This window comes from Tupaia chinensis, unplaced genomic scaffold (assembly GCF_000334495.1).
Source record: "Tupaia chinensis unplaced genomic scaffold, TupChi_1.0 Scaffold000097_1, whole genome shotgun sequence".
Taxonomy (NCBI): domain Eukaryota; kingdom Metazoa; phylum Chordata; class Mammalia; order Scandentia; family Tupaiidae; genus Tupaia; species Tupaia belangeri.
In genome coordinates, this window is record NW_006159559.1 from 5,358,318 (window position 1) to 5,382,683 (window position 24,366).

The 24,366-nt window shown below is 35.7% G+C and overlaps 1 protein-coding gene across 1 annotated transcript in view; it reads right to left on the bottom strand.

Annotated features, from left to right (window-relative positions):
- IBTK (inhibitor of Bruton tyrosine kinase) overlaps positions 1-24,366 on the bottom strand; it is a 103,393-nt gene that overhangs the window by 72,130 nt on the left and 6,897 nt on the right. Inside the window, 8 exon segments of the mRNA XM_006143349.3 lie at positions 2,122-2,302; positions 2,392-2,509; positions 3,997-4,167; positions 5,635-5,745; positions 11,827-11,951; positions 13,776-13,872; positions 20,739-20,894; positions 20,897-21,452. Of these exon segments, the coding sequence (XP_006143411.1) occupies positions 2,122-2,302; positions 2,392-2,509; positions 3,997-4,167; positions 5,635-5,745; positions 11,827-11,951; positions 13,776-13,872; positions 20,739-20,894; positions 20,897-21,085 (1,148 nt within the window). The 5' untranslated portion in view covers positions 21,086-21,452.

Sequence of the window (24,366 nt, forward strand, 5' to 3'; positions counted from 1 at the left end):
CATGACAGCTTTTTTTTATAGAAAAAAAAAAAAAAACAGAAAAATGTATTGTGACCTTCCCAATGACCTATTATTATATATAGGCACACCTAACTTTAAGGAAGTAGAGCAGTGTGCAAAAGTAGAGTTTGAAATACCCAATGAATATCGGAAATGATGGCCTCAACTTTTTCAAATCTCAGTTTCCTCATGTGCAATAAAAGACAACAGCATCTACCTCACAGGATTGTTTTTATTTTATTTTTTTCTTTTTTTTTGAGAGATTTTCGCTATAGGGCGCGTGCGCTCAGCCAGACAGACAGAGAGAGACATAGAGACAGAAAGCGAGAAATCACCCCCCAGGGGGGATGGTCACGCCGCAATCCCTTCTCCTCCATTCTCCTCTCGGGATCTTGGGCACGCACACACACGCGCCCGGCGTGAGTTCTAAGCCACCGGGTCCGGGACACGAACCGCGGTCGACTACGTGGGAGTCCAGCGACATAGCCATTACACTAACTGCTGGTTCCCGACACCTGTTTTTGATGTTATCATCTCTTTTACATTAGGTACAAGCATGTTTCATTGCATTTAAATTTAAATCCATAATTGCTTTTAAAATTAGATGGCTATTCTTTAGAATTTATCCCCTAATTGCTTCCACTCATTAAGCTATATGCTCCCAGGAATTATTATATTTGGGCAAAGACTTATTCCTATACTTGTATGTATTACTATAGTTACATAACATAATGTAATATTAGCCTGAAAAAGTGTTTCTATCCAAGTTGAATAATTTGGGATGATATAATACCTATGAGCAGCAAAAAATTGCTATTAAATCAGATATGGATTAATCAACTACAAAAATTGCAACTGTAATAAAAATACAGGATTGGGAGCCAGTAGTTAGCGTAATGGCTATGTTGCTGGACTCCTACGTAGTCAACCGTGGTTCGCGTCCCAGACCCGGTGGCTTAAAACTCACGCTGGGCACGTGTGCGTGCGTGCCCAAGATCCCGAGAGGAGAATGGAGGAGAAGGGATTGCGGCGTGACCATCCCCCCTGGGGGGTGATTTCTCGCTTTCTGTCTCTGTCTCTCTCTGTCTGTCTGGCGAGCACATGCGCCCTATAGTGAAAAACCTCTCCAAAAAAAAATAAAATAAAAAAATACAGGATTCTGTCCTACGATCACTTCATCATTTTAAGCATTGGCTTCTTAAATCCTTCAAATGAAATTACGGGTGAGTTGTTTTTTTTTTTGTTTTTACAAATTTGACAGAAGGCACATGTACTGGCTGCAGAGAAAGGAAGAGGGAAAGCAAGAAAGCATCCCCCACAACACCGAGGTCATAGTCATGCCGTAATCCCTTCCCCCACATCTTTCTCCTTTGGGGAATCCAGGCTCACATGCATATGCACATGTACATGTACCTGGAGTGTTTCTCCAACCACCAGGTCCCATACTCAAACTCTTCTGTCAGCCATGTGGGGTCTAAATCACTTAACCACCAAGTCACAGGCTAGTCTTATAGATAATAAATTATGAGTATGGTTTATATACAAAAGAAAGGACACTCCAATTGATGGATCTATCCATATTTTAAAATTTTCAAGATTCTCTGTTTTGACTTCTTGATTCAACTGCTATTTTACTGCATGAAAGTACAACATGCTTTTGGATTAGAATAGTCTGCACAAATACAAAGATAAAAAAAGCAAAGCAGTTAGATACAAACACTGAGCATGAATATAGGGACCGTGGTATCTAATTACGAGAGTTTAGTTTAAAAAAAGGCTACACCTGAGTAAAAGATGATATTGTCACAAACCAAGAATTCTGGTTAATCTAGTTTTGTGCATCTGAAGCAGAAAGTAAGAAAAAAGAGCCCATAGGTCATACATGACCATATGTTAAACATAGTTCAGATATTGTTTCATAACTTACAAAGACACTTTACATAAGATTCACTGGATCCTTGCAAAAAGACCATGATCCTCAAAAGCAAAAATTCCTCATGTTTTCCCCATTCAATTTCCACTTGACATTCACAGAGTATAGCATTTAGCTGACGCTCAGACATTTGCCAGAAGAGTTCAATTATTACTAAAGTTAGGTTTCATTCATATAAATATACATACTTAGAAGCCATCTTCTTGCACTGATAGTCTGCAAGTAAGTAAATATCTCCCCTTGTGGTAACACAGACTGTGGCCCCGTCACTTGCAGCGACCAAAGACAGAGTGATATCCTTATGATGAAGGGCAGAGACTTGACGAGGAACAGTCACACACTTTTCTCCATTGGGATCTAATAAATAACCTAAAAAATTATACAAATAAACAAATCACAAAATACTCATTTTAAAAGTCCAATTTATTTATCAGGTGTTGTCATCAAAAATTTCTTACCCAACTGTCCACCATTTAGTCCCATAGTGTAAACAGCTTCTCTGGTCCAGAGTACTGTGTGAAATCTGCCTGCCGCTACTCCAATGATTGCTTTTCCTTTCAGATATTTTGCCTGCATCTACTCAAAAAGAGTAATAAGACAGTAGTGTGCTATATGTATCTATGATCTAGCACAATTATTCAGAGATCCAGTAGACTAGGGAACCAAACGGATGACCCACTTGCTACCAGTGCTAATTATAGTTTTCACCCATGCTGAGACCCAAACCCCTCTTAGCACACAGGACATTTTGATACAGTCACTTTCAGTTAACACTTTTTACATAGAAATCTGACCTGGCATAAAAAAAAAAAAAAATCATTAAACTTCTGGCTATTTCTTTCTTTCTAAGAAGTGATACGTAAAATAGGCATGCTCATTAGAAAACCCAGCACTTTTAAATCTGACATATCCATGGTCTCTCAACAGAATTAATACTGACATTTTGGCCCAGATGACTCTTTATTGTAAGGAATTGCCTTATGCCACGATAGGACATTTTAGCAGGCTCCTTGGACTCTACTCATAGCTTAAGTAGCATCACCAGCTTCCTCCAGTTGTGTCAATCAAAACTGTCTCCAAACATTATTTATAATGGCCCTTGGCAGTCAAAACTGTCCCCAGTTGAGAACATTAGACATGACCATTTCAACCCACAGTTTCAAAGTAAAGGTAGCTACAGAATGAGAATAAAAATGAGAGCAAACTCTACTTTCCATTACTGAAGAAGTCTAAAAAATGATTAAATATCCATATATTCCATTTAGCTAGAGAAAAGGGACCTTCTAGAAAGCTACACATTAGAGACTACTAATTATTTTGGGGTAATTCCTACTGACTTACTAGTCATCAAGAATAAAAATTGTTATTTTTAAATGGTTAACAAAAATGTGTATCTATTATTAATTTTAAACCCAGAGGATTAAGCCAATAAAGAAATTTAACATATAAAATTTTATCAGCTAAAAACACATTTATTATGGGTGAAGATTCTAATAACATTAATTTATTAGACTGCACCCATCCCAATCCTGTGTACCAGGTGTCTGAAGTTGGTGAAAGGGCACCTTCTGATAGTGACAGTGCAGATAGGAGTGAAAGCTGAACAAAGTACAGTGGCTTTGGACCTTGTCCTCTAGCATCAACTAATCAAATATAGGAGATTTAATAAAGAAAAAAAAAACTTACATTTTTGGGCATCTCACTTGTGTAGGCCCATTTTGTACTGAGAAATTTCATGCTTGCAGAGGGCCTAAAATTTAAGTTTCAAACTCAAAAATCCTAGATCTCTCTTTCCTTAAAAATACTTAAAAGATGAATCTATGGCAGGTTGCTGGCTAATCTCCCAAATACCTAATTTCTCAAGTGCTTTCTTTCTTACTCCAAACAAAGACTAATTTGAACTCTGCTTATTTTTGCCTATGAATAAAAGAAAATGTGTTACTTAGCTTCATATTTAATGGTATAAATGAAATAAGTTGTTCTGTCAATATCTGCTATTCTTGATCATATAGGTTTTATAGCCTATAGTTAGTTACCTTATTGATCAAAAAAGAGAAGTTTACCTGTCTGGGTACATTACATCTGGAAGGTGGAGGAATAATTCCTAATTGATGAAAAATATTTAGACCAAATGTATACACACATCCATCTTCAGTTAATACAACAGTATGATCCTTAGCAGCTGCCACTTGGGAACAATTATGACCCCGCAGTCCTTCCACAAGCCTGGGAACCTACAATAAAATTAACTTCAGCATACTCTATTAACTGTTTACATAAAAACACAAATAGGATCTAAGGAGACTACATCCAAAATAGCATAACTGTTATGTGGCTATATCTACCACAAGTAAATTTTACATCTCATTTCAGCAAAAGGCAGATGAGTTGAAAAAGATATGGTCACTGGCTTATGAGCAAAATACATAAGCTTAGTTACACATTTTATAAAATAATTCAACTCTGGGATCAGCAGATGGCAAAATAGTTCCATCACTGGACTCCCACATAGTTGACTGTGGTTTGAGTCCCGGACCTGGCGGCTGAAAACTCATGCCAAGCATCTGTGCATGCATGTGTGCTCAAAATCCCAAGAGTAGAATGGATAAGGTGTCTACATCCCCCTGGGGGGTGATTTCTCATTTTCTGTCTCTCTGTCTCTGTCTCTCTGGTGAGTGCATGTACCCTATAGCAAAAAATCTCTCTCAAAAATAAAATTCAACTCAAATAATTGAGACTACCATATACTAAGTGCAAATTTGTTTGATATGAATAAAGAGAGTTCTTCAAAGTATTTGCTAGTATACTGAAGTTAGTAAAGTATAGAAGTCAATGCTTCCCTTCAGTGAGTAGCCAGACATATATAATCTTATTCCTTTACAGTCATCTGACCAGGATTCAAATCTTACTTCTGTCACTTACTAGCTATTTCATATCAAATTTATCTGTATCTTATTAAAACAGAGTAAGCAATCAGTAAATGACTGGTACTTTAGTATCATTATCATACATGAAGTAAATACAAAAACACCTGTACTTCAATGAGTTGTTGTAAGGCTTAAGTTGGCTATGATAATATATGAAAAGGAAAAAAAAATGCCTAGAACACACTAAGTCTTCAAAAAAATGAAAGCTATTATCGTTTTTCAAGCACCCTTTAATAGAGAGACATACCAATAGTCTCCTCCAAAACATAAAATAAAATCTTTAAAAAAAATCTAGTGAGCTGATTCCTGATTTGTAATGAACTAAGTTTCTCCCAATTATGACTAAACATTCAGCATAATAAAACCAGCTTTGTGATTATACGATAAAAGCATTGGGTCACTTTTCAGATAATAGTTTAATGAGAACTTAGAAACAAATAAAACCCTGAGTGTTTCAGGAAAAGGGTTTTGTAATTAGTCTGCCTTTTTTTTTATTTCAACCCTGGAAATATTTTAAATCTTAGTTATATACTTTCCTTACTCAATATCTGCAGTAAGCAAAATATTACTTTACCTTGATAGTTTTGCATTGTATCTAAATCCTTAATTTGCACAAGACACACAAGGAAAAAAAAAATCCATTTCATAATCTATTATTAATAGGTATGTAATTTTCTTATACTTGATACAAAATATACATAGTTAATTAGCTTCTAGTTTATCGAAGTGTTATTAGATTATATAAACTGTGTAATGTAATGACATTTCAATTACCAAGCATGTCTGTTCATCTCCATGGCCTAAACGCCCTCCAGGACCATGACCACAGGTATAAACCTGCCCTTTCTGGGACAGAAACACGGAGTGAAATTTACAAAGCACGACCTAAGGAAAATAAGAGAATATTATAAAACTTTTCAAAATAAAAAAATCCTTGATTTTATAAAAAAAGAAATAGCATACTGCTGTTTAAACTGAATGATGGATATGGGGATGTGTTATACTATTCTCTCTACTTTGGATATATTTAGAGTTTTCCTTAATCAAAATAAAAATAAATATCCTTTATTTTAAAATTGTGTCTAAAAACACTGACATAGGAAAATCATAAATAACGTAATTAAGCATGTGTTACCTACGAAAGAGATGAAACAAAGAAAATTATATATTGTAAATCTTTGGTTACAAAAACTAATGTTTTCTAATTTCATAAAATATCAAATAGCAAGAATAGTGTAAATCTGAAGCATAAAGATTACCAAATAGCAACATGTTATTAATAAAAATAGTAGAAAGATGGGGACCAGCAGGTGGTATGGTGGTTAAGGTGCTGGACACTCTCACATGGCTGACCATGGTTCTAGTCCCAGACCTGGTGGTTTGCTTTCTCACTATCCCTCCCTCTTTCTCTCTCTCTCTCTGTGTATCTCTTTCCAGTCAAATTAAAATATTATAAAACTTTTCAAAATAAAAAAATCCTTGATTTTATAAAAAAAGAAATAGCATACTGCTGTTTAAACTGAATGATGGATATGGGGATGTGTTATACTATTCTCTCTACTTTGGATATATTTAGAGTTTTCCTTAATCAAAATAAAAATAAATATCCTTTATTTTAAAATTGTGTCTAAAAACACTGACATAGGAAAATCATAAATAACGTAATTAAGCATGTGTTACCTACGAAAGAGATGAAACAAAGAAAATTATATATTGTAAATCTTTGGTTACAAAAACTAATGTTTTCTAATTTCATAAAATATCAAATAGCAAGAATAGTGTAAATCTGAAGCATAAAGATTACCAAATAGCAACATGTTATTAATAAAAATAGTAGAAAGATGGGGACCAGCAGGTGGTATGGTGGTTAAGGTGCTGGACACTCTCACATGGCTGACCATGGTTCTAGTCCCAGACCTGGTGGTTTGCTTTCTCACTATCCCTCCCTCTTTCTCTCTCTCTCTCTGTGTATCTCTTTCCAGTCAAATTAAAATAAATGAATGAATAAATAACATTAAATGAATAATTCTTTAAAAAAATAGTAGAAAGAGTGCACTTCAAAATCAATTTGTTATTTATATCCAACACATCTTTAATACTATCGTATGGCTTTAAATAATTTCATATTTGGTTTGAAGTATTTCTCTCTTTCCCACTTCCTTTATCCTTATCTACACCTCATTCTCAACATCCTCTCTAACCTCTGACAGACATACTAACACATATTCCCCTGAAACACATACTAACATGTATTCACATACTCGGAAGACAAGGATACTGAAATGGTTGAACCACATCAGCAGAAGGCAGTAGGAGGAAACCAAAAATAATTTCAAATATGCCTTTATTTATATACCTAACCACTAGGCCACATTTTGCAAGTTTCACTGTAGCTAATATTAATAGTATTCACTTTACCTAAATATTATTTTTAAATCATTTATATATTTAAAAATTATTTGTACTTATATTGTCATGTCATCTATAGATATTTCTAACTTAGTATATAAAAAGATAGCAAGCTATAAAGAACTCCTAGAATCATTTTTCAAAAAGCCAAAGTTCTTTGGAAAATAGGAAAATCATAAGCTGAACTACAAACTCTAAATATTTACCCATATCCTTAAATAGGATAAAGAGAGTTCTGTAAACACAATGTGCCTATCAAAAAAAAATGTAGTACAAAGATCATTATCTCATGTAGCTATACTGCAAATATCTGAAAAGTCTAAAAAGAAAGTCTAAAAATAAAACCCAAAGTTGTATTTTAAAGTTAGAATTTCTAAGAGAAAAAATTTATTTTTATAAAATTAGAAGTAATATGTTTTGTTCTATTTCATACTCTATATTAGAATGCCATTCTTTTTTTTTTTTTTTTGGAGAGGTTTTTTCGCTATAGGGCACGTGCGCTCGCAAGACAGACAGAGAGAGACATAGAGACAGAAAGCGAGAAATCACCCCCCAGGGGGGATGGTCACGCCGCAATCCCTTCTCCTCCATTCTCCTCTCGGGATCTTGGGCACATATGCACACGCGCCCGGCGTGAGTTTTAAGCCACTGGGTCCGGGACGCGAACCACGGTCGACTACGTGGGAGTCCAGCGACATAGCCATTACGCTAACTGCTGGTTCCCATAGAATGCCATTCTACAATGTGTGATGACTATTTAACAATAAGTGATACCAGAAGAATAAGTCCTTCAACATTTTTTTTTTGTTTTAAAGAGGTTTTGGCCTTAGGGAACATGTGCTCAATGGAGAGAGAGACAGAGACGGTGAGAGAGAAAATGAGAAAAACCCTCCAGGGGTAATAGCCACGCCAAAATCCCTTCTCCCCTACTCTCCTCCTGGACTCTTGAGCACACACACCCACACACCTGGGTGATTTTCAAGCCACTGGGTCCAGAAACTGAACCACAGTCAGCCATGTGGGAGTCCAACAATGTAACCACCACACTATCTGCTGCCCCAAGTTCTCCAACTTTAAAATCTCTGAATTTTTAAATAAGACAACTGAGCAAAGCTTTCCATCTTAATTTTTTTAGAATATATAATGCTAGTATTAAAAATCTGTGTCCCATTGTAGTTCATTCATCTGGTGATATACATTACATAATCAGCCCCTTTTTAGTGACGATTGGGGCTCTCTGTATAATTGATGCTTAGTCAATATTTCCATCCATGCTTCCTCTTCCTTAACTGAACTTTATATTGCTTTTCCTCATCTCAAACCTATCTCCAGTTCTTGCTTCAACCTTATTCCTTCATAAAATGGGCAATTGCTTACAAAATACTCCCATTTCCTTGACTTTTAACTGAAATGTGGCTTTCTCTTTGAGTGCCATTTCACTCATAACCTGTCAGGTGAAATATGCTCATTTCTTCCATACTACACATAAAAGGAGACTTCAAAAGTTCATGCAAAGTTAAGTTAAAGTATGACTTTATTTTACTGGGGAAAAAAATTGAAATCCACACATAGTTTTTTCGTAACACTCATTTTTATGAAGTTTCTGAATAACCCTCATATCTCAGAATTGGAAGGTACAGCAGATCTGATTTCCTAATGCTACCATTATTCCTTCATTCATGTGTAAAAATTGCTGCTCCCTGGGCCACAGGTGGCAAGGAGGAGGTGCTGGATCCCACATAGCTGTATTTGCGGTTTGAGTCCTTGAAAATCATGCCAGGTGTGTGTGTATGCATGCCCAAATCCAGAGAGGAGAACAGAGAAGGGATTGTAGTGTGGTCATCCTCCCTGGGTGATTTCTTACACCCCCCATCTGGGGAAAGCAAATTCACCCTATAACAACAACAACAACAACAAAATCGCTGCTCCTTAAACAGCCCATGAAATCTGAATTTACCATGTACTAACTCAGGAAAAATAAAAAACAATTATCATTCTTGTGCCCCAACTCTGATCGATCATTAGTGGTTGCTAATAGGTGGATTGCCAGTTTAAGAACAATTTTTTAAAAATAAAGTAAAATAAAAATTTGATTAGCAATATCATGAAAGCTCTGCACAAGGTAGGAGTAGAACACATTTGTGCCACCCTTGCTCTATTTGTTCAACATCTTGCTAATCTCCCTCAAATTCACTAAAGACTCAGGCACCATGCTTATGATTCCTTCTTATCCCAAGTCCTTTCATTAATCTAAGTTCCTTCCAGATCTATGTAGATGGCCGCCCAAAATCCTAACTTTCATGACACCATTCCACACTCACTACTTCTCTATCACTTCATCTAATATGGGCTCCTGTTCCTGACCAGTCAAAACTTAATGTTGTCTACAATTTAGCTGTTCTATATCTCCTTTACAGTTCCTGGTTGGGATCCATTAGGTCAAGACTTTCAGTTTAAAACACAGTGTTCTACAAATCCTAAAATATGGTGGCCATATAATTTATATCCAAATACTTTTGAGAATAAAAGGTGGGAATATTAACAATTACACCCCTCCCCCCAAAATAAAAGTGCAAACCAGAACTGTCCTAAGTCAAATACAGGGACTAAAAGAATAACTCTAAAAACTGCCAGAGAGTTTAATCTCAAAACATGAGGTTCGTGTGGATATGGATGTGATTGCGAACATTCAGTGAAAGGTGAGAAGAGCCAGTACTATATTAATAAAAAAGTTCCATGTCCATATTCTGGGTCAAAAGAATCTTTATCAACTTCAAAATACAGAAAGAAGACAACTAAGAAGTTGAGAGAAATGTGACCTAAAATGGTCATTTAGGAAGACTGGCTTACATGCTAAGCCCTAAAGTTTGGATTTTACCCAAAAGTGGATTAGCAGATAAAGACATAATTAGCTTTGTCTGTCACGATGATAATAATTCTAGAGAAGATCATTACTAGGAGTTGGAAATGAATTAAGCCAATGAGTCAAGTTAGGACATTACTGTCACTGTCTAAGAAAGAGTTTTAAAATGACATGGCAGCTAGATTCATGGAACTGAGATAATGACAGACATGTTCTGAGATATAGTTTTCAGGATTTAGAAAGTGAGATTTATGGGACCAGAAGATGGCTTAAGGGTTACATCACTAGAGTCCCACATAGTCAACTGCAATTCAAGTCCCAGACCTGGTGGCTTTAAACTCATGCCAGATGTGTGCGTCTGCATTCCCAAAATCCCAAGAAAAGGATGGAAAATGGCCATCCCCCTTGGAGGAGTGATTTCTCATTTTCTGTCTCTCTGTGTCTCTCTGGTGAGCACATGCACTCTATAGCAAAAATCTCCCTAAAAAAAAAAAGGAAAGAAAAGGAATTGAGATTAATGCCTTTAAAAATTAAGTGGAAAACATTTAAGTGTGGCAAAAATAATACTTCAGACAGTGACCGACCGGTAGCATGGTAGTTAAGGCACTGGACTCCCACATGGTTGACCATGGCTCAAATCTATACCTGGCAGCTTGCTGTCTCACTTTCCCTCTCTCTCTCTGTCTCTCTCTGGTCAAGACAAAAAAAATTATAATAAATAAATAATTCTTAAAACCATAAAAACTTCAGACATATTCTATTTAACTTAAGAGAATGTCCAGAATACAAATGAAGAGAAAGGCCGGGGACCAGCAGATGGCATAATGGTTACATTACTGAACTCATACATGGCTAACTGAGGTTCAAGTTCCCAACCCAGCAGCTTGAAACTCATACCAGCCTCGCATGCATTCATGACCAAATCCCAGAAGGAGAATGGAGAAGGGATTGCGGCACTGCCATCCCAGTTAGGGAATGATTTCTCGCTTTCTGTTTCTCTGTCGCTCTGGCAAGGACACATACCCTATACCAAAAATCTCTCAAAAAAAAAAAAAAAAGAGGAAAAAAGAGAAAGGCTGAAGCTAGAGATATTAACTATACACACATATACACATGTACACACAATGTTACAGAGAGAGTATCAACAGTGGAATCTATGGAAATAGAAGGTAGGATTCAGCATAAGGATACAACACCCAAGGTCAAACCTTCACAATTTTGTCAATTAAGATTTTTACAATCACTGAACATTTAAGAACTCAGGTTCACTTCCCCAAAATAACAATGAGCTTCAACAACAAATTCACTTGAGAAAGAACTTGGAAAATTCCAACTTTGTTAAAATAAAATAGAATTTTAAAATTTTAAAATAAAATTGGTATCTGTAGAATTTTTTTTTATTTCTAGCATTATCTGTATAAAAATCTCATTATTTTTAGAGTATTTTACAGTCTAAATATCAGTAAGGGTGATAATTCCAAAAATAGGATTAGCAAAGTTCTATTGATGCACTTCATTAAAATGTACTATTATACCCTCAATAAACATAACACAAATAAAAAGCTATTATTTTAATGATAAAAATGATTTATTCTTTTTAATTTCTTTTGAATTAAAAAATTCTTTTTAATTTTTATTTTAAAATATTGAATTTTTTTAATTTCTCAAAACATGCAGATTGGATTTCAAAATACCTGCTTGATATAAACCCCACTCCTGGAGAACAGATCCACCAACTCTGGATGATATTTGCTATTCTGGCTTCCATGACCCAGGGTAAAATTTGTATTATCGCCCCATGTGTAGACATCTGTAGGATCTAAAATAAAGACAGGTTTTATATTCTTGCATATTTTAAAACAACAATCAGTTTAGTTCAATTCTAGATATACTCCACTATTTCACATAAAACATGATTACAGGATTTAACTTTGATAATTAGAAAGATACCAATATGCTTTATAAAATTATAAATCTATTAATATGATATATAATTTTAGGAAAAGAAATGGGAAAATACAAATAATACAAGTTTGTCTCAATGTAAGCAAACATTGTTTCTTGTTTCTTTAGCAGTTAAAGTTTGACTTCTAGAAGAGTAAAACACCAATAGCCATATCCAGAGTCCATGAAAATAATAGTTATTTTAAACATAAGGTATTATTAATCTTTATATATAAAATTTCTAAATGAAGCAAAAATAGTATTACTGTTTCTTTAGAAACATTAACTTTCAATAGTTTGCTCTTGATAGACACAAAATCATACTTGTGATGAGGGTAATACCCCATAAAACTAGGATAAAACTAAATATAGCTAACTTTATGATACAAAACTTCATTTTTATTTTGGAAGGCTGATAAAGTCCTACAATGGGATTATTACTGTTACTTACTTTCTATAGTGTTTGTGATAGAAATAAAAATAAAGAATGTATCCTTACTTAGCTTGCTCACTAATAAAATGCAAACTACACAGTGCCCCATTTAAATCTCTTCCCCTTTTCTGTCAGTTCCTACTACCAAACTCAAAGGGCAAACAATTGAAGGGATAAGCAAAATCGGAATGCGTGGGTAGAACTATCACTTCTATTTCTTTTTTTCTCTACCTCAAATACTGATGTTACTTTTTTTTTTTTTTGAGAGAGATTTTCACTGAAGGGCACGTGCGCTCGCCAGACAGACAGAAAGAGACATAGAGACAGAAAGCGAGAAATCACCCCCAGGGGGGATGGTCACACCGCAATCCCTTCTCCTCCATTCTCCTCTCGGGATCTTGGGCACGCACGCACACGCGCCCGGCGTGAGTTTTAAGCCACCGAGTCCGGGACACGAACCACGGTCGACTACGTGAGAGTCCAGCGACATAGCCATTATGCTAACTGCTGGTTCCCTGATGTTACTTTTTGTACATATATTAATTACATGAGAGTAGCAACAATTCTAACTGCCTTGCCATTTTAAGTTGTATTTTACTTTTATAGGCATGAATATGGGTTAAAATTGAAAAATATAAAACAAAGTATTCTGAATATAAAAACCAAAAATACCAAATAACACATGTCAAATACTGATGTTACTTTTTTTTTTTTTTTGAGAGAGATTTTCACTGAAGGGCACGTGCGCTCGCCAGACAGACAGAAAGAGACATAGAGACAGAAAGCGAGAAATCACCCCCAGGGGGGATGGTCACACCGCAATCCCTTCTCCTCCATTCTCCTCTCGGGATCTTGGGCACGCACGCACACGCGCCCGGCGTGAGTTTTAAGCCACCGAGTCCGGGACACGAACCACGGTCGACTACGTGAGAGTCCAGCGACATAGCCATTATGCTAACTGCTGGTTCCCTGATGTTACTTTTTGTACATATATTAATTACATGAGAGTAGCAACAATTCTAACTGCCTTGCCATTTTAAGTTGTATTTTACTTTTATAGGCATGAATATGGGTTAAAATTGAAAAATATAAAACAAAGTATTCTGAATATAAAAACCAAAAATACCAAATAACACATGCCAAAGTAAAAGTTCTTTGCAGATATCCACACACAGATAAACATTCCCTGCTTCTTAATAGGAATAAATTTAATTTCAATTTTCTCAGTTCTATCTTGGTAGAATACATTTCTGGAATTTTTCTTACCAGTATTTTTGAATATTACATGAGTTGGTCTATCCTTCATTACAAGATCCAAAGCTGATAAGCCTTCCTTATCTTGAATATACAGACTAACACCATGCTAAAAATAAAAGAAGAAAAAGGGCATTTTTATCAATTTACCTAAAATAAGTAATTTCCCATTATAATATCAGATTGTCAGAAAAGTCATGATGCATTTTTGCCTTAAAAAAAGGAAAAAAGTCATGACTTTTCCAACAACCCAATATATTAAAAACCCAGATGAATTAAGATCATAAATGACTGAAAAAAGAAAAATAAGCATTTAATAACAATTATTTTTCACATACCCAACTTCTTCTTTCACACAAGGGAGACAACTAAGAGAAATCACATATCCAATCCTTAAAGGAATAAGGACCAGAAAAACAGGGAGAAATAAAACAAGTAACATTTTTAATAAAAATGAACTTGATGTGGAAGTTTTCCATGGAAAGGAAAATCTGACTGCCTAGAAGACTACAGCATTGGATCTATTAACTGCAGAGATATGCACATGCACACAAACACATACACTTTTTGTATTAAAAAGCATGCTCCATGTCTGATGTTAAAGGGTAAAGGGCTGGAGACCTTCCAATGGCAGCACAGTATAGGCACCCCTTGATTTACAACAATCATCGTAAGTCAAATAGGTTAATACCCTCATAAACCCAGGGTAAAACTGAAAAATCTTAAGTACAAATACTCCTAGACTTCTAATGGGGTTATGTCCTAATAAATCCATCATAAAGAAAAAAAATCATTAAGTCAAATATAAGTTAGGGACCATCTGTATTAATATTAGAATTTGTTCTCTATAATGTGATCATTTATGCCCTATCCCTTTTTGCCTTGAACTGCATTGCTTACAACAGGAATATGTATTAAGTGATTTCATCCATGTGCAATATCAGAGTGTACTTATACAAACTTAGATGGTATAGCCTACTACACACCAGTCTATTGTTCCCAGGCTATAAACCTGTACAGTATATTAACACTGAATATTAGAGCCAACTGTAACACAATAATAAGTATTCATGTATCTAAACAGATCTTAACACAGAAAAGGTACAGTAAGGCCAACATGTGCCATGGTGATTAAGATGCTAGATCCCACATGGCTGAACATGGTTTGAGTCCTGGACCTGGCAGCTTGAAAATCACGCTGGGCACCTGTGCATGGGTACCCAAAATCTGGAGGGAAATGGAAAACAGATTGCAGCATGGTCATCACCCTGGGGAATGATTTTCACTTTCTCTCTCTGTCTCTGGCAAGCATACATGAACTATGGAAAAAGAAAAAAAACTTAAAAAAAAATATATATATATATATTTATATATATACAGTAAAAATACAATATAAAAGATAAAAATGGTGCAGATATATAACGCATATACCAGGAATAGAATCTTAAGGACTGGAATTTGCTCTGGGTGAGTGGTGAGAGAATGGGAAGGTCTAGGCCCTTCCTATACAGTACTGTAGACTTCATAAACACCATACAGTTAGGCTACACTTAATTTATTTTCTTAAGTCTGTTATTAATAATAAACTAACCTCAGATTACTGTAACTTTTAAACTTCATAAACTTTTAATCTTTTAAAATTTTTTGATTATTTTATCATAACAGTTTATAACACATTGTACAGCTGGAACAATTTTTTTTCTTTATATCATTATTCCATAAGTTTTTCTTTATTTTTAAATTTTAAGTTTTGTTTTTATTTTTACTTTTAAACTTTTTTGTTAAAAAACAAAAACAAATAACACTAGCCTAGGCAGGGTCAATATCATCATTGTCCTATACCCTCACATCTCCCATTGAAAAAGCCATAATAAGCAAAACAATACAAAATTAAATCAAGTACAAGTGACAATGATGCAATCAGGAGGCACGTTAATCTAGGGCCAAGACATATGAGGTTGCTCCAATATAACAACGGCAAACTTTTAAAGTAAACTTTTTTTTTATATAAATAGGAATGGAACCCTCTTAAATAACAATGAAATGTATACTAAATACATGAACCAGTAGAGTTGTTTATATTATTATCAAGTATGATGTACAGTACATAATTTTTATGCGCTATACTTCTGTATAACTGGCAGTTTTGTTCGCATCAGCATCACCAATGACACGAGTAAGACACTGTACTACGACCTCACAACAGCGGCCACACTACTAGACAACAGGAATTTTTCAGCACCCCTGTAACCTATGAAACCACCTCCGTGTGGTCTATCCTTGATCAAAAAGCTATATGACACATGATTTACTAATGATTTATTATTAACTAATTACACTATTTTATTTCTAACTTGGTAATATATATACATTTATGGTGATACCTATATTTTCTTGTCTTTCTTAAATTTTTATAGCATTGTTTAATTGTGGGCTCTTGTAAACCACATATAGTTACATTCTACCTAAAAAAATCAAAGCATGTGTATGTGTGTGTCTGTGTGTGTGTGTGTGTATGTGTGTGTGTATGTATGTATGTATGTGTTTTAAGGAGGAATTTAAACCAATCTTTTTTTTATCTCCACAATTTAAATTCAAACATGAAATAGAATATCCTGCCTCATTTAGTTAAGTAATACCCTATCCCTACCAACATATTTTTCTGTCTTTTTAAGCACATAAAGGAGGGGGGGGGTTTGAGGACAGAGAGCACTGTTCAATTCAAATTATTATTCCTTCATTACAGCTTTTTAAATTTAAAACATGTTCCCTTTTGAATAACATTTAATGTTTGCTGACAGTTTATAAAGACTTATCTACCTTTTTAATCACCAGAAGGCGTGTGCACTCACCTAAGAAATACAAGAGAGAAAGAGAGAAAGGGAGCGAGCACCCCACAATGAGGCATGGTCATACCACAATCCCTTTTCCTCCGTTTCTCCTTCTGTTGGGATTTGGTGTACACATGCACAAGTGTGTGCATGCATACAAACACACGGGCCTACTGTGTTTTTCAAGTTGCAGGAGCAGGGCAATCCATAACTTAATCTATTTTAACTGGCACAATAATCACTACTTATACACAAACAGGTTACTACCTAGGTAGTTATGGGCTCAAATGAACCACGAAAATTTTAAACTCTAACAGTGACATATATTATACTATTTGGTTTATTTAAGGAGGCTCTCCTCTTACTGCATAACAATGGATTCCTAAAATACTAAAACCAAAGGGCCAGTAGGTGCTGTGGTAGTTAAGGCACTGGATTACCACACAGTTGACCACAGTTTGAATTCTGGACCTGGTGGCTTGAAAATTGTGCCTGGTGCATGTGTGTGCATGTCCAAAATCCCAGGAGGATAATGAAGAAAGTATTGTTTCATAGCTGTTCCCCCAGAGGGTGATTTCTCATTTTCCTTCTCTTTCTCTTTTTCTCTGCAGCAAGTACATGTTCCCTATGGTTAAATGAGTAAATAAACCTTCTCTAACTTCATTATGTTCCAGATGGTTATAATACCTATACTTCACTAAGGCTATCAATTAACCAGAATTAGGGACCAGCAGATGGAGTAATGGTTATGTCACTGAACTTCAACGTAGTTGGCCACGGTTCAAGTCCTGGACCTGGTGGCTTAAACTCATGCCAGCCACATGTGCGTATGTGCCCAAGATCCCAAGAGGAGAATGGAGGAGAAGGGACTGCGACGTGGCCATTCCCCCGGGGGGTAATTTCTCACTTTTATATATATATATATATATAGATTATATTGCTCAGTATTTTCAAAAATGTTAATCTAATAAATCCTTAGCTCACCATTATTAGTGTAAAGGTAGATTGTGAGGCAGAATGTTCCAATACATAATTATTTTTTAAGTTTCTTTCTTTCATGTGAAGAGGAAGAAGTATCACCAACAAGGTACCACAACACTATGATCCTCCACCAGCCTTCCAACTAGCCAGGATCATGGCTGCACCCATGATCCCATGGTTGTATACCCGGGGTTCATGCTGACCTGGGATCTAAACCCTGGACCATTCATCCCATATGGCTGCAGTATGGCAGAGCACTGCCCCACCAGGTGAACCATGGCAGCTTAGCCTGAAGCTATGAATCTGACAAATGAGAATTTAGAAACTTAAGATGACTGAAGAAATTATCTAAACAGTTTTATAAATTTGCCCTGAATTTTATCTATATCAACTGGACCCTATTAAGACTACAGACATTTTACACTAACTATCCTAAGTAGCCCCAACTGCATAAAGGTTGTAGGGGCATTTGTTTTTCATTAGAGGTCCCTAGTGGAGTATAACCCTTTCTAATATGTCCATATTAAACACTAAAGGTTATAGAACTAGTGTATAGTCTATTCTACTTATTTAAAGATCAATTCTTAAGGCTAGATGGTGACACAGTGGTAAAATGCAACATTTTGTGAGAACCCACAAGAGAGGGTTCTAGGTTTGCATCCAAAGACCTCCCTAAGTATACCAAGAATGACCCTGCACAAGATCTGTGGCTAGCTAAGGCTACAGTCAGGTAACAATATTGGGACCTTGATATCTGTCTTTCTCACTCATGGAAGAAATAAATAAACATTTTTTTTAAAAAATCTTGTTTCTGGCATGTTCTGCATGCCTATTTTTTTGTGTCTCAAAGCTTGACAATCACGCATGACCAACTATAACTACTAGACAGTTAATTCTCTGTCAATTAACTCTTACATGTGGTTAAATATCAGGCTATAGGGCCTGCCCTCAGATGACATGATTTTAATATCATAAGTAGGAATAATTTTAATAGACAACTGGTCCTGCTATTTATAATAATTATCCTGAGGTGAGGGAATGTGAGTGGTAGACAAAATTTCAGATCATTCTGTTTAGCTTAAAATTATTCTAGTTTGAGTTTTGTCTTATTAATAATTTGACAGTACACTGAGTTGTTCTGGTTTATGACTTGATTCTTTAACCTCTGAGGTACCTGATATTCATCTAATATTTTCAATTTAATAACATAATTGATTCCTGCTACGTGCAAAAAAACTAATACATCAACATTTATTACTTTCCTACCTGTTCAGCTAATCATTTGTTTTTGATTTCTCTCTCCCTACTAAACTAAAAACTTCAACAATAAAGGAACTATGTCTTTTTCACTGCAATATCCACAGCACTTAGATTACTGCATAACACATCCAGGCACTCAAAAATATTTGTTTCTGGAACCAGCAGATCGCATAATGGTTATGTTGCTGGAATCCCACATAGTCGACCATGGTTCAAGTCCCAGACCTGGTAGGTAGCTTAAAAGTCACACTAGGCTCGTGCACAAGCACGCTAACTGCTGGTCCCTGATTAAAGATCTTTAAAAGGGAAATGAAGCATCAAAGACAGAAAGGATTAAAATTAAGGTCTGATTACAACTATTTGAAACTAAAGTCCCAAATCCTAACACCTGAAATAGCAACCACTAGATACCAGAAAACCCAAGGACCCTCTTCAGCTCAGTAGCATTGGAAGTCATCCAATTTTCTAGCAGAAACTGGAAAAAGGAAAAGGTTTTACAGAAGGGAAACGGTAAGAATTAAACTGACAGATAATATAATTTACTAACCTGGATTTCCCCATAAGATATTACAATAAGAAAACTGAAGAGATACATAAAGGCTTTAAGTATAAAAGGAATTAACTGTGCTATTAATAAACAAGTTTATTCTTCACTGACATACCCTGGAAAGAAAAAATGAGGAAAGCATATCTTTTTATAGATAAAACTGAGGTTCAAGATTTAGTAACTTGGGGGACCAGCGGTTAGCATAATGGCTATGTTGCTGGATTCCCATGTAGTCGACCATGGTTCAAGTCCTGGACTAGGTGGCTTAAACTCATGCTGGGCGCATGTGCAGGTATGTCCAAGATCCCAAGAGAATGAGAAGGAATTGTGGCGTGGCCATCCCCCCTGGGGGGTCATTTCTCGCTTTCTGTCTTGTCTGTCTCTCTGTCTTTCTGGAGAGCACACGTGCCCTATAGCAAAAAAAAAAAAAATTTAGTAACTTGGGACCAGCAGTTGGCGTTAATGGCTGTCACTGGACTCCCATGTAGTTGACTGCGGTATGAGTCCCAGAACCGGTGGCTTAAACTCATGCTGGGAGCTTTGCATGTCCAAGATCCCAAGAGGAGAATGGAGAAGAGATTGCGGCGTGGCCATCCCTCCTGGGGGGTGATCTCTCGCTTTCTGGCTCTCTGTCTCTTTCTGGTGAGAACACATGACCTATAGCAAAAGCCTCTTAAAAAAAAAAATTTAGTAAGTTGTCCAAGAATACTAAGTAGTAGGCCTAGATAGCTTGGCTCCAAAAACAGGATGTTTTACTATGTATATGCATTAAAAATAACTTTATGTTTATTTATTTGATAAATATAAATTGTACACTTAATGAAATAATGGTAATAGCTCAAAGAAGATATAAATAACATAAAATTGGCCAATGTGTTCATTACATGGTTTGTTTTTTTTTTTTTGAGAGGTTTTGTTATAGGGCGTGTGTGCTTGCCAGACAGAGACAGAGAGATAGAAAGTAAGAAATCACCCCCCAGAGGGGATGGCCACGCCGCAATCCCTTCTCCTCCATTCTCCTCTCGGGATCTTGGGCACGCATGCACCGTGCCCGGCGTGAGTTTTAAGCCACCGGGTCCGGGACTCGAACTACGGTCGACTACTGGGAGTCCAGCGACTTAGCCATTATGCTAACTGCTGGTCCCTTCATTACATGTTATAAGCATTGATATATGTTTAAAATTTCACATAATAAAAAGTTTAAGTAAAAAAGACACATAGGATTTTTAACTCCAAAGATGAGTTACAATAGTAAGAGGAATAAAACAAATGATAAAAACAATCTTTTTTAGAAAGTATGGTACATAAAAAAGATTTAAAACATGCCTGGCTAATAAGTTTTAAACAAATACTTACCTTCAACAGAGACCAAACACAATCAATATGTCCATAAAAAATGCTTCTGTGTAATGCTGTCCATCCCGACTCCTTGTCTTTCACCAGTGGATCCACTCCTTTCTCAATAAGCCAATCTAAAACTCCTTTCTTTCCACAGGAAGAAACAAGATGGAGAAAAAAAAGGAAGAAGCAAGATGGAGGCCATTCCTGCCAAAGGCATCCTTGATAGTTGCAGCATTGTAACAATGAGTGGAGAGAAAGGCCTTTATTTGGTTTTCACTCCCTTTTGTTATCACAGAAAGGACATCTAAAGCATGCTTCAGGGATCGACACTTTGATGTGCAGTCAGGAATGGAAGAATTCATCCTAGTTGTCTTTACACTGCTTACTGCTTCAGAAGATTGAGTTGAGACTAATTTTTAAAAGTGAAAAAGCCAGGACACAAAGGTGCTATTTAGAAAGAATTACAGAAAATAAATGACCTTTTAGGATTATAATTTAAATCCTCATGGCAATAGTATAAAACTATGTATCTCTGTACAATTTTTGGCACTTAAATCAAAAAAATTATAAATAGCTCTATAAAGTTCATATCAAATGCAAGTTCTTCATTAAAAAAATTCCCACAGTTTATAAATTATTCCTGGAGTCAAGCACCAAGGGGGAGTGAGGAGGGGAACTCCCCCTCCACACTGCCTGATCCTTTTAAATATCCATAATTGCAAGGGTGACCTATAAGAGAAGGAGAAAAGAAGACAACGTAAATATACAAAATCTGTCTCGCTCTCACATACTTTACAATAAACTACCTCTAATAAGTGCCCTTAATTCCTAATTCCAAAAAAAAGTTATCAACTTTTTATATCTATAGTTATCTATATTTACATCAGTCACTCTTACCTTTTTTGCACTCATGTTTAATGTTAACCTCTGTGTCTGTACTCTGCAGTCAACCTCTTTCTACCATGTTACATTCTATTATGTCCTCACTGATGATATAAACACACACATCTACCCTGTTTATAAGGATTATCCCATCCTTTGACCCCTAAAACTGCATCATCATCATCTTCATCACCACCACAATAACAATTACCAATAGTCTTATAAATTATTCAGTTTTTACTAAGTGCTAGATACTGTGCTGTTTGGAAGGTCATTCACCACAGGAAGAGATGACATACAGGGAGTAGTATTAAAACAACTGGTTAGCTTAATGAGAAAAACATTACTTCAGAAACTTGCTTTATATCTTATATTGTTTTTTAATTCTGAATGGCTCAAAGATAAACATAAAAGCATTAGATAAAAACACAGGAGACAGTTTTTTTTAATAACTGTAAAGTATAAAAGGCCCTTCTAAGTATGATCTGAAACCCTAAAGCCATAAAATAAAAGATTAACAAATTCAATACAGTTTAAAATACTATATTAAAAAGTTTAAAGACTAAAAAGGTGAAAATCATGCAGCCAGAGAGTGGCACAGTGGTAACATAAAACTCTATGAAGATGACCCACCACAGAAGGATTCAGGGTTCATGTCCAGAGACCTCCCTGAACGTGCCAGGTATATCTGTAATGTCCACGATCCAAGGCTAGCTGAGACTAAGGGTAGATTGTGGTGTGAAGACCCTACCATGGATGCCTATTTCTCTGTCTCTCTCACTTCTGGAAGAAATAAACTTTTTTAAAAAGGTGAAAATTCTTCCTTTATTATGTAATCTTAACAAATTTTCCTTAATATATAGTCTTTAATAGCAGTGGAAAAGTTTTAAAACTATTTAGAGGGCAGTACATGAGTTTATTATATGTGTATGTGTGTATGTGTGTGTGTGTGTATGAAATAAGAGGAAACATCTGTACATCAGACATTGATAAGAATCTGTATTTTCCACTCTCACTTCAAATTACACAAGAATCAGAAGTATGAGATCGAACTAGATTTTTGTTCTCAACTATTCTGATCCCCACCTCTGGAAATGAGAGCACTATTAAACTAGGTGATTCCTAACCTTTTTTAGGTCCAGATCTATTTTTATTAATCTGTACATTTCATAATTTGTAATAGTCCTTATAAAAATCACTCACACTTAAAATGTTAATTTGAACCCAAACCAAAACAAAACAAAAACAGTGTTCAGCAATTAGCTGGCACAAGAAAAAGATACTGAAGTCTCGAGTAGTTTAAAAATGTTAAAACAAAACCAAACAGCAAATAGGTCAAGAGTCCTTAATTTCAAACTACTGAGGCTCTAAAAATCCCACCACCTTTGTATGCGCATAATATCTGAAAGAAACTAACTGGTGAATCTCTACATGAAAGAATTAAGATACAACAGAATTCTTTAATGTATTATATATAATTTAAATATTCAAAAGAGGAAAAACATTAAATACCAAAGTCATACCATGATAGCATATATACAGACTACTATGAACAGAATATGGAAGTGGTTAAGAGCTAGAGTTTCCCAGAGTCTCACATAACTGGATTCAAATATAGCAATGCGTACTGTTGTTACAAGTTATGTAACTCCAAAAATTATATAATCTCTCCAAATCCTCACTTCTTCACCTGAAAATGGAGACAATGCTACCATCTTCACAGGGTTACTTACTTTAATATAAATGAAACTGCTTAGCATCGTGTCTGGCATTAAATTTGCATTCAACAAATAGTAGCTTTCATTTCTTTATTATCAAAAGGATAATAAATTTTAAAACCAATTCATGTTGAGCTTCAATGCCACTGCTATCTGCATACCTCTCGAAAAGACTATACTCACTAAACTTACTAGTGAACCCCAAATTACCAAACATTTTTGGATACTTTCAACTCTTATCTTTTTTTCCTTTTCTGAGAGATTTTTGCTATTAGGGTATGTGTGCTTTCCGGAGAGAAAGACAGAAAGAAAGTCAGAAGTCACTCTCCCAGGGGGAATGGTCACACCACAATTGCTTCTCCTCCACTCTCCTCTTGAGATTTTGGGCATGCACACACAAGTGCTCAGCATGAGTTTCAAGCTGCTGGGTCCAAGACTCAAACTGTGGTCAGCTATGTGGGAGTCCAGTGCCTTAACCACTACATCATCTGCTGGACCCTTCAATTCTTTTTCATTTTTTTTAATAGGTTTTTACCTTATAGCATGTGTGCTCATCAGGGAGGGAGAGAGACAAAGACAGTGAGAGCGAAAGTCTTTACACAAAATTACACAAAGTACATTTATCTATTATTTTTCTTTGATTTTGATACAAATAAACTTAAAAGTTAGAAGTTTAAATAAAGTTTCTAAATATTTAAACCAAATTATAAATTCCAAGGTACTTAAAACTAAATTTGCCTCATTCTAGAGTACAGTTTGCTCTAATGTACCATTCTCCTTTTTGGGGGGTGGGGGAGATGGCCATAAGCAATCCCTTCTCCTCCATTCTCTTCCTAGGATCTTGGGCACACATGCACACACACCTGGCATGAGTTTCAAGCCACTGGGTCTGGAGTGAGAGTCCAGTGACATAACCACTATGCTATCTGCTGTTCCCAGCCCCTGATTCTTATCTTATTTGCCTTCCTTGCTATCACCAGGAGTCTAGAAAGAGAATCTGAAAGGGTAGGAATTACTGAAGTATTTAAGCATGGGATCTCCCA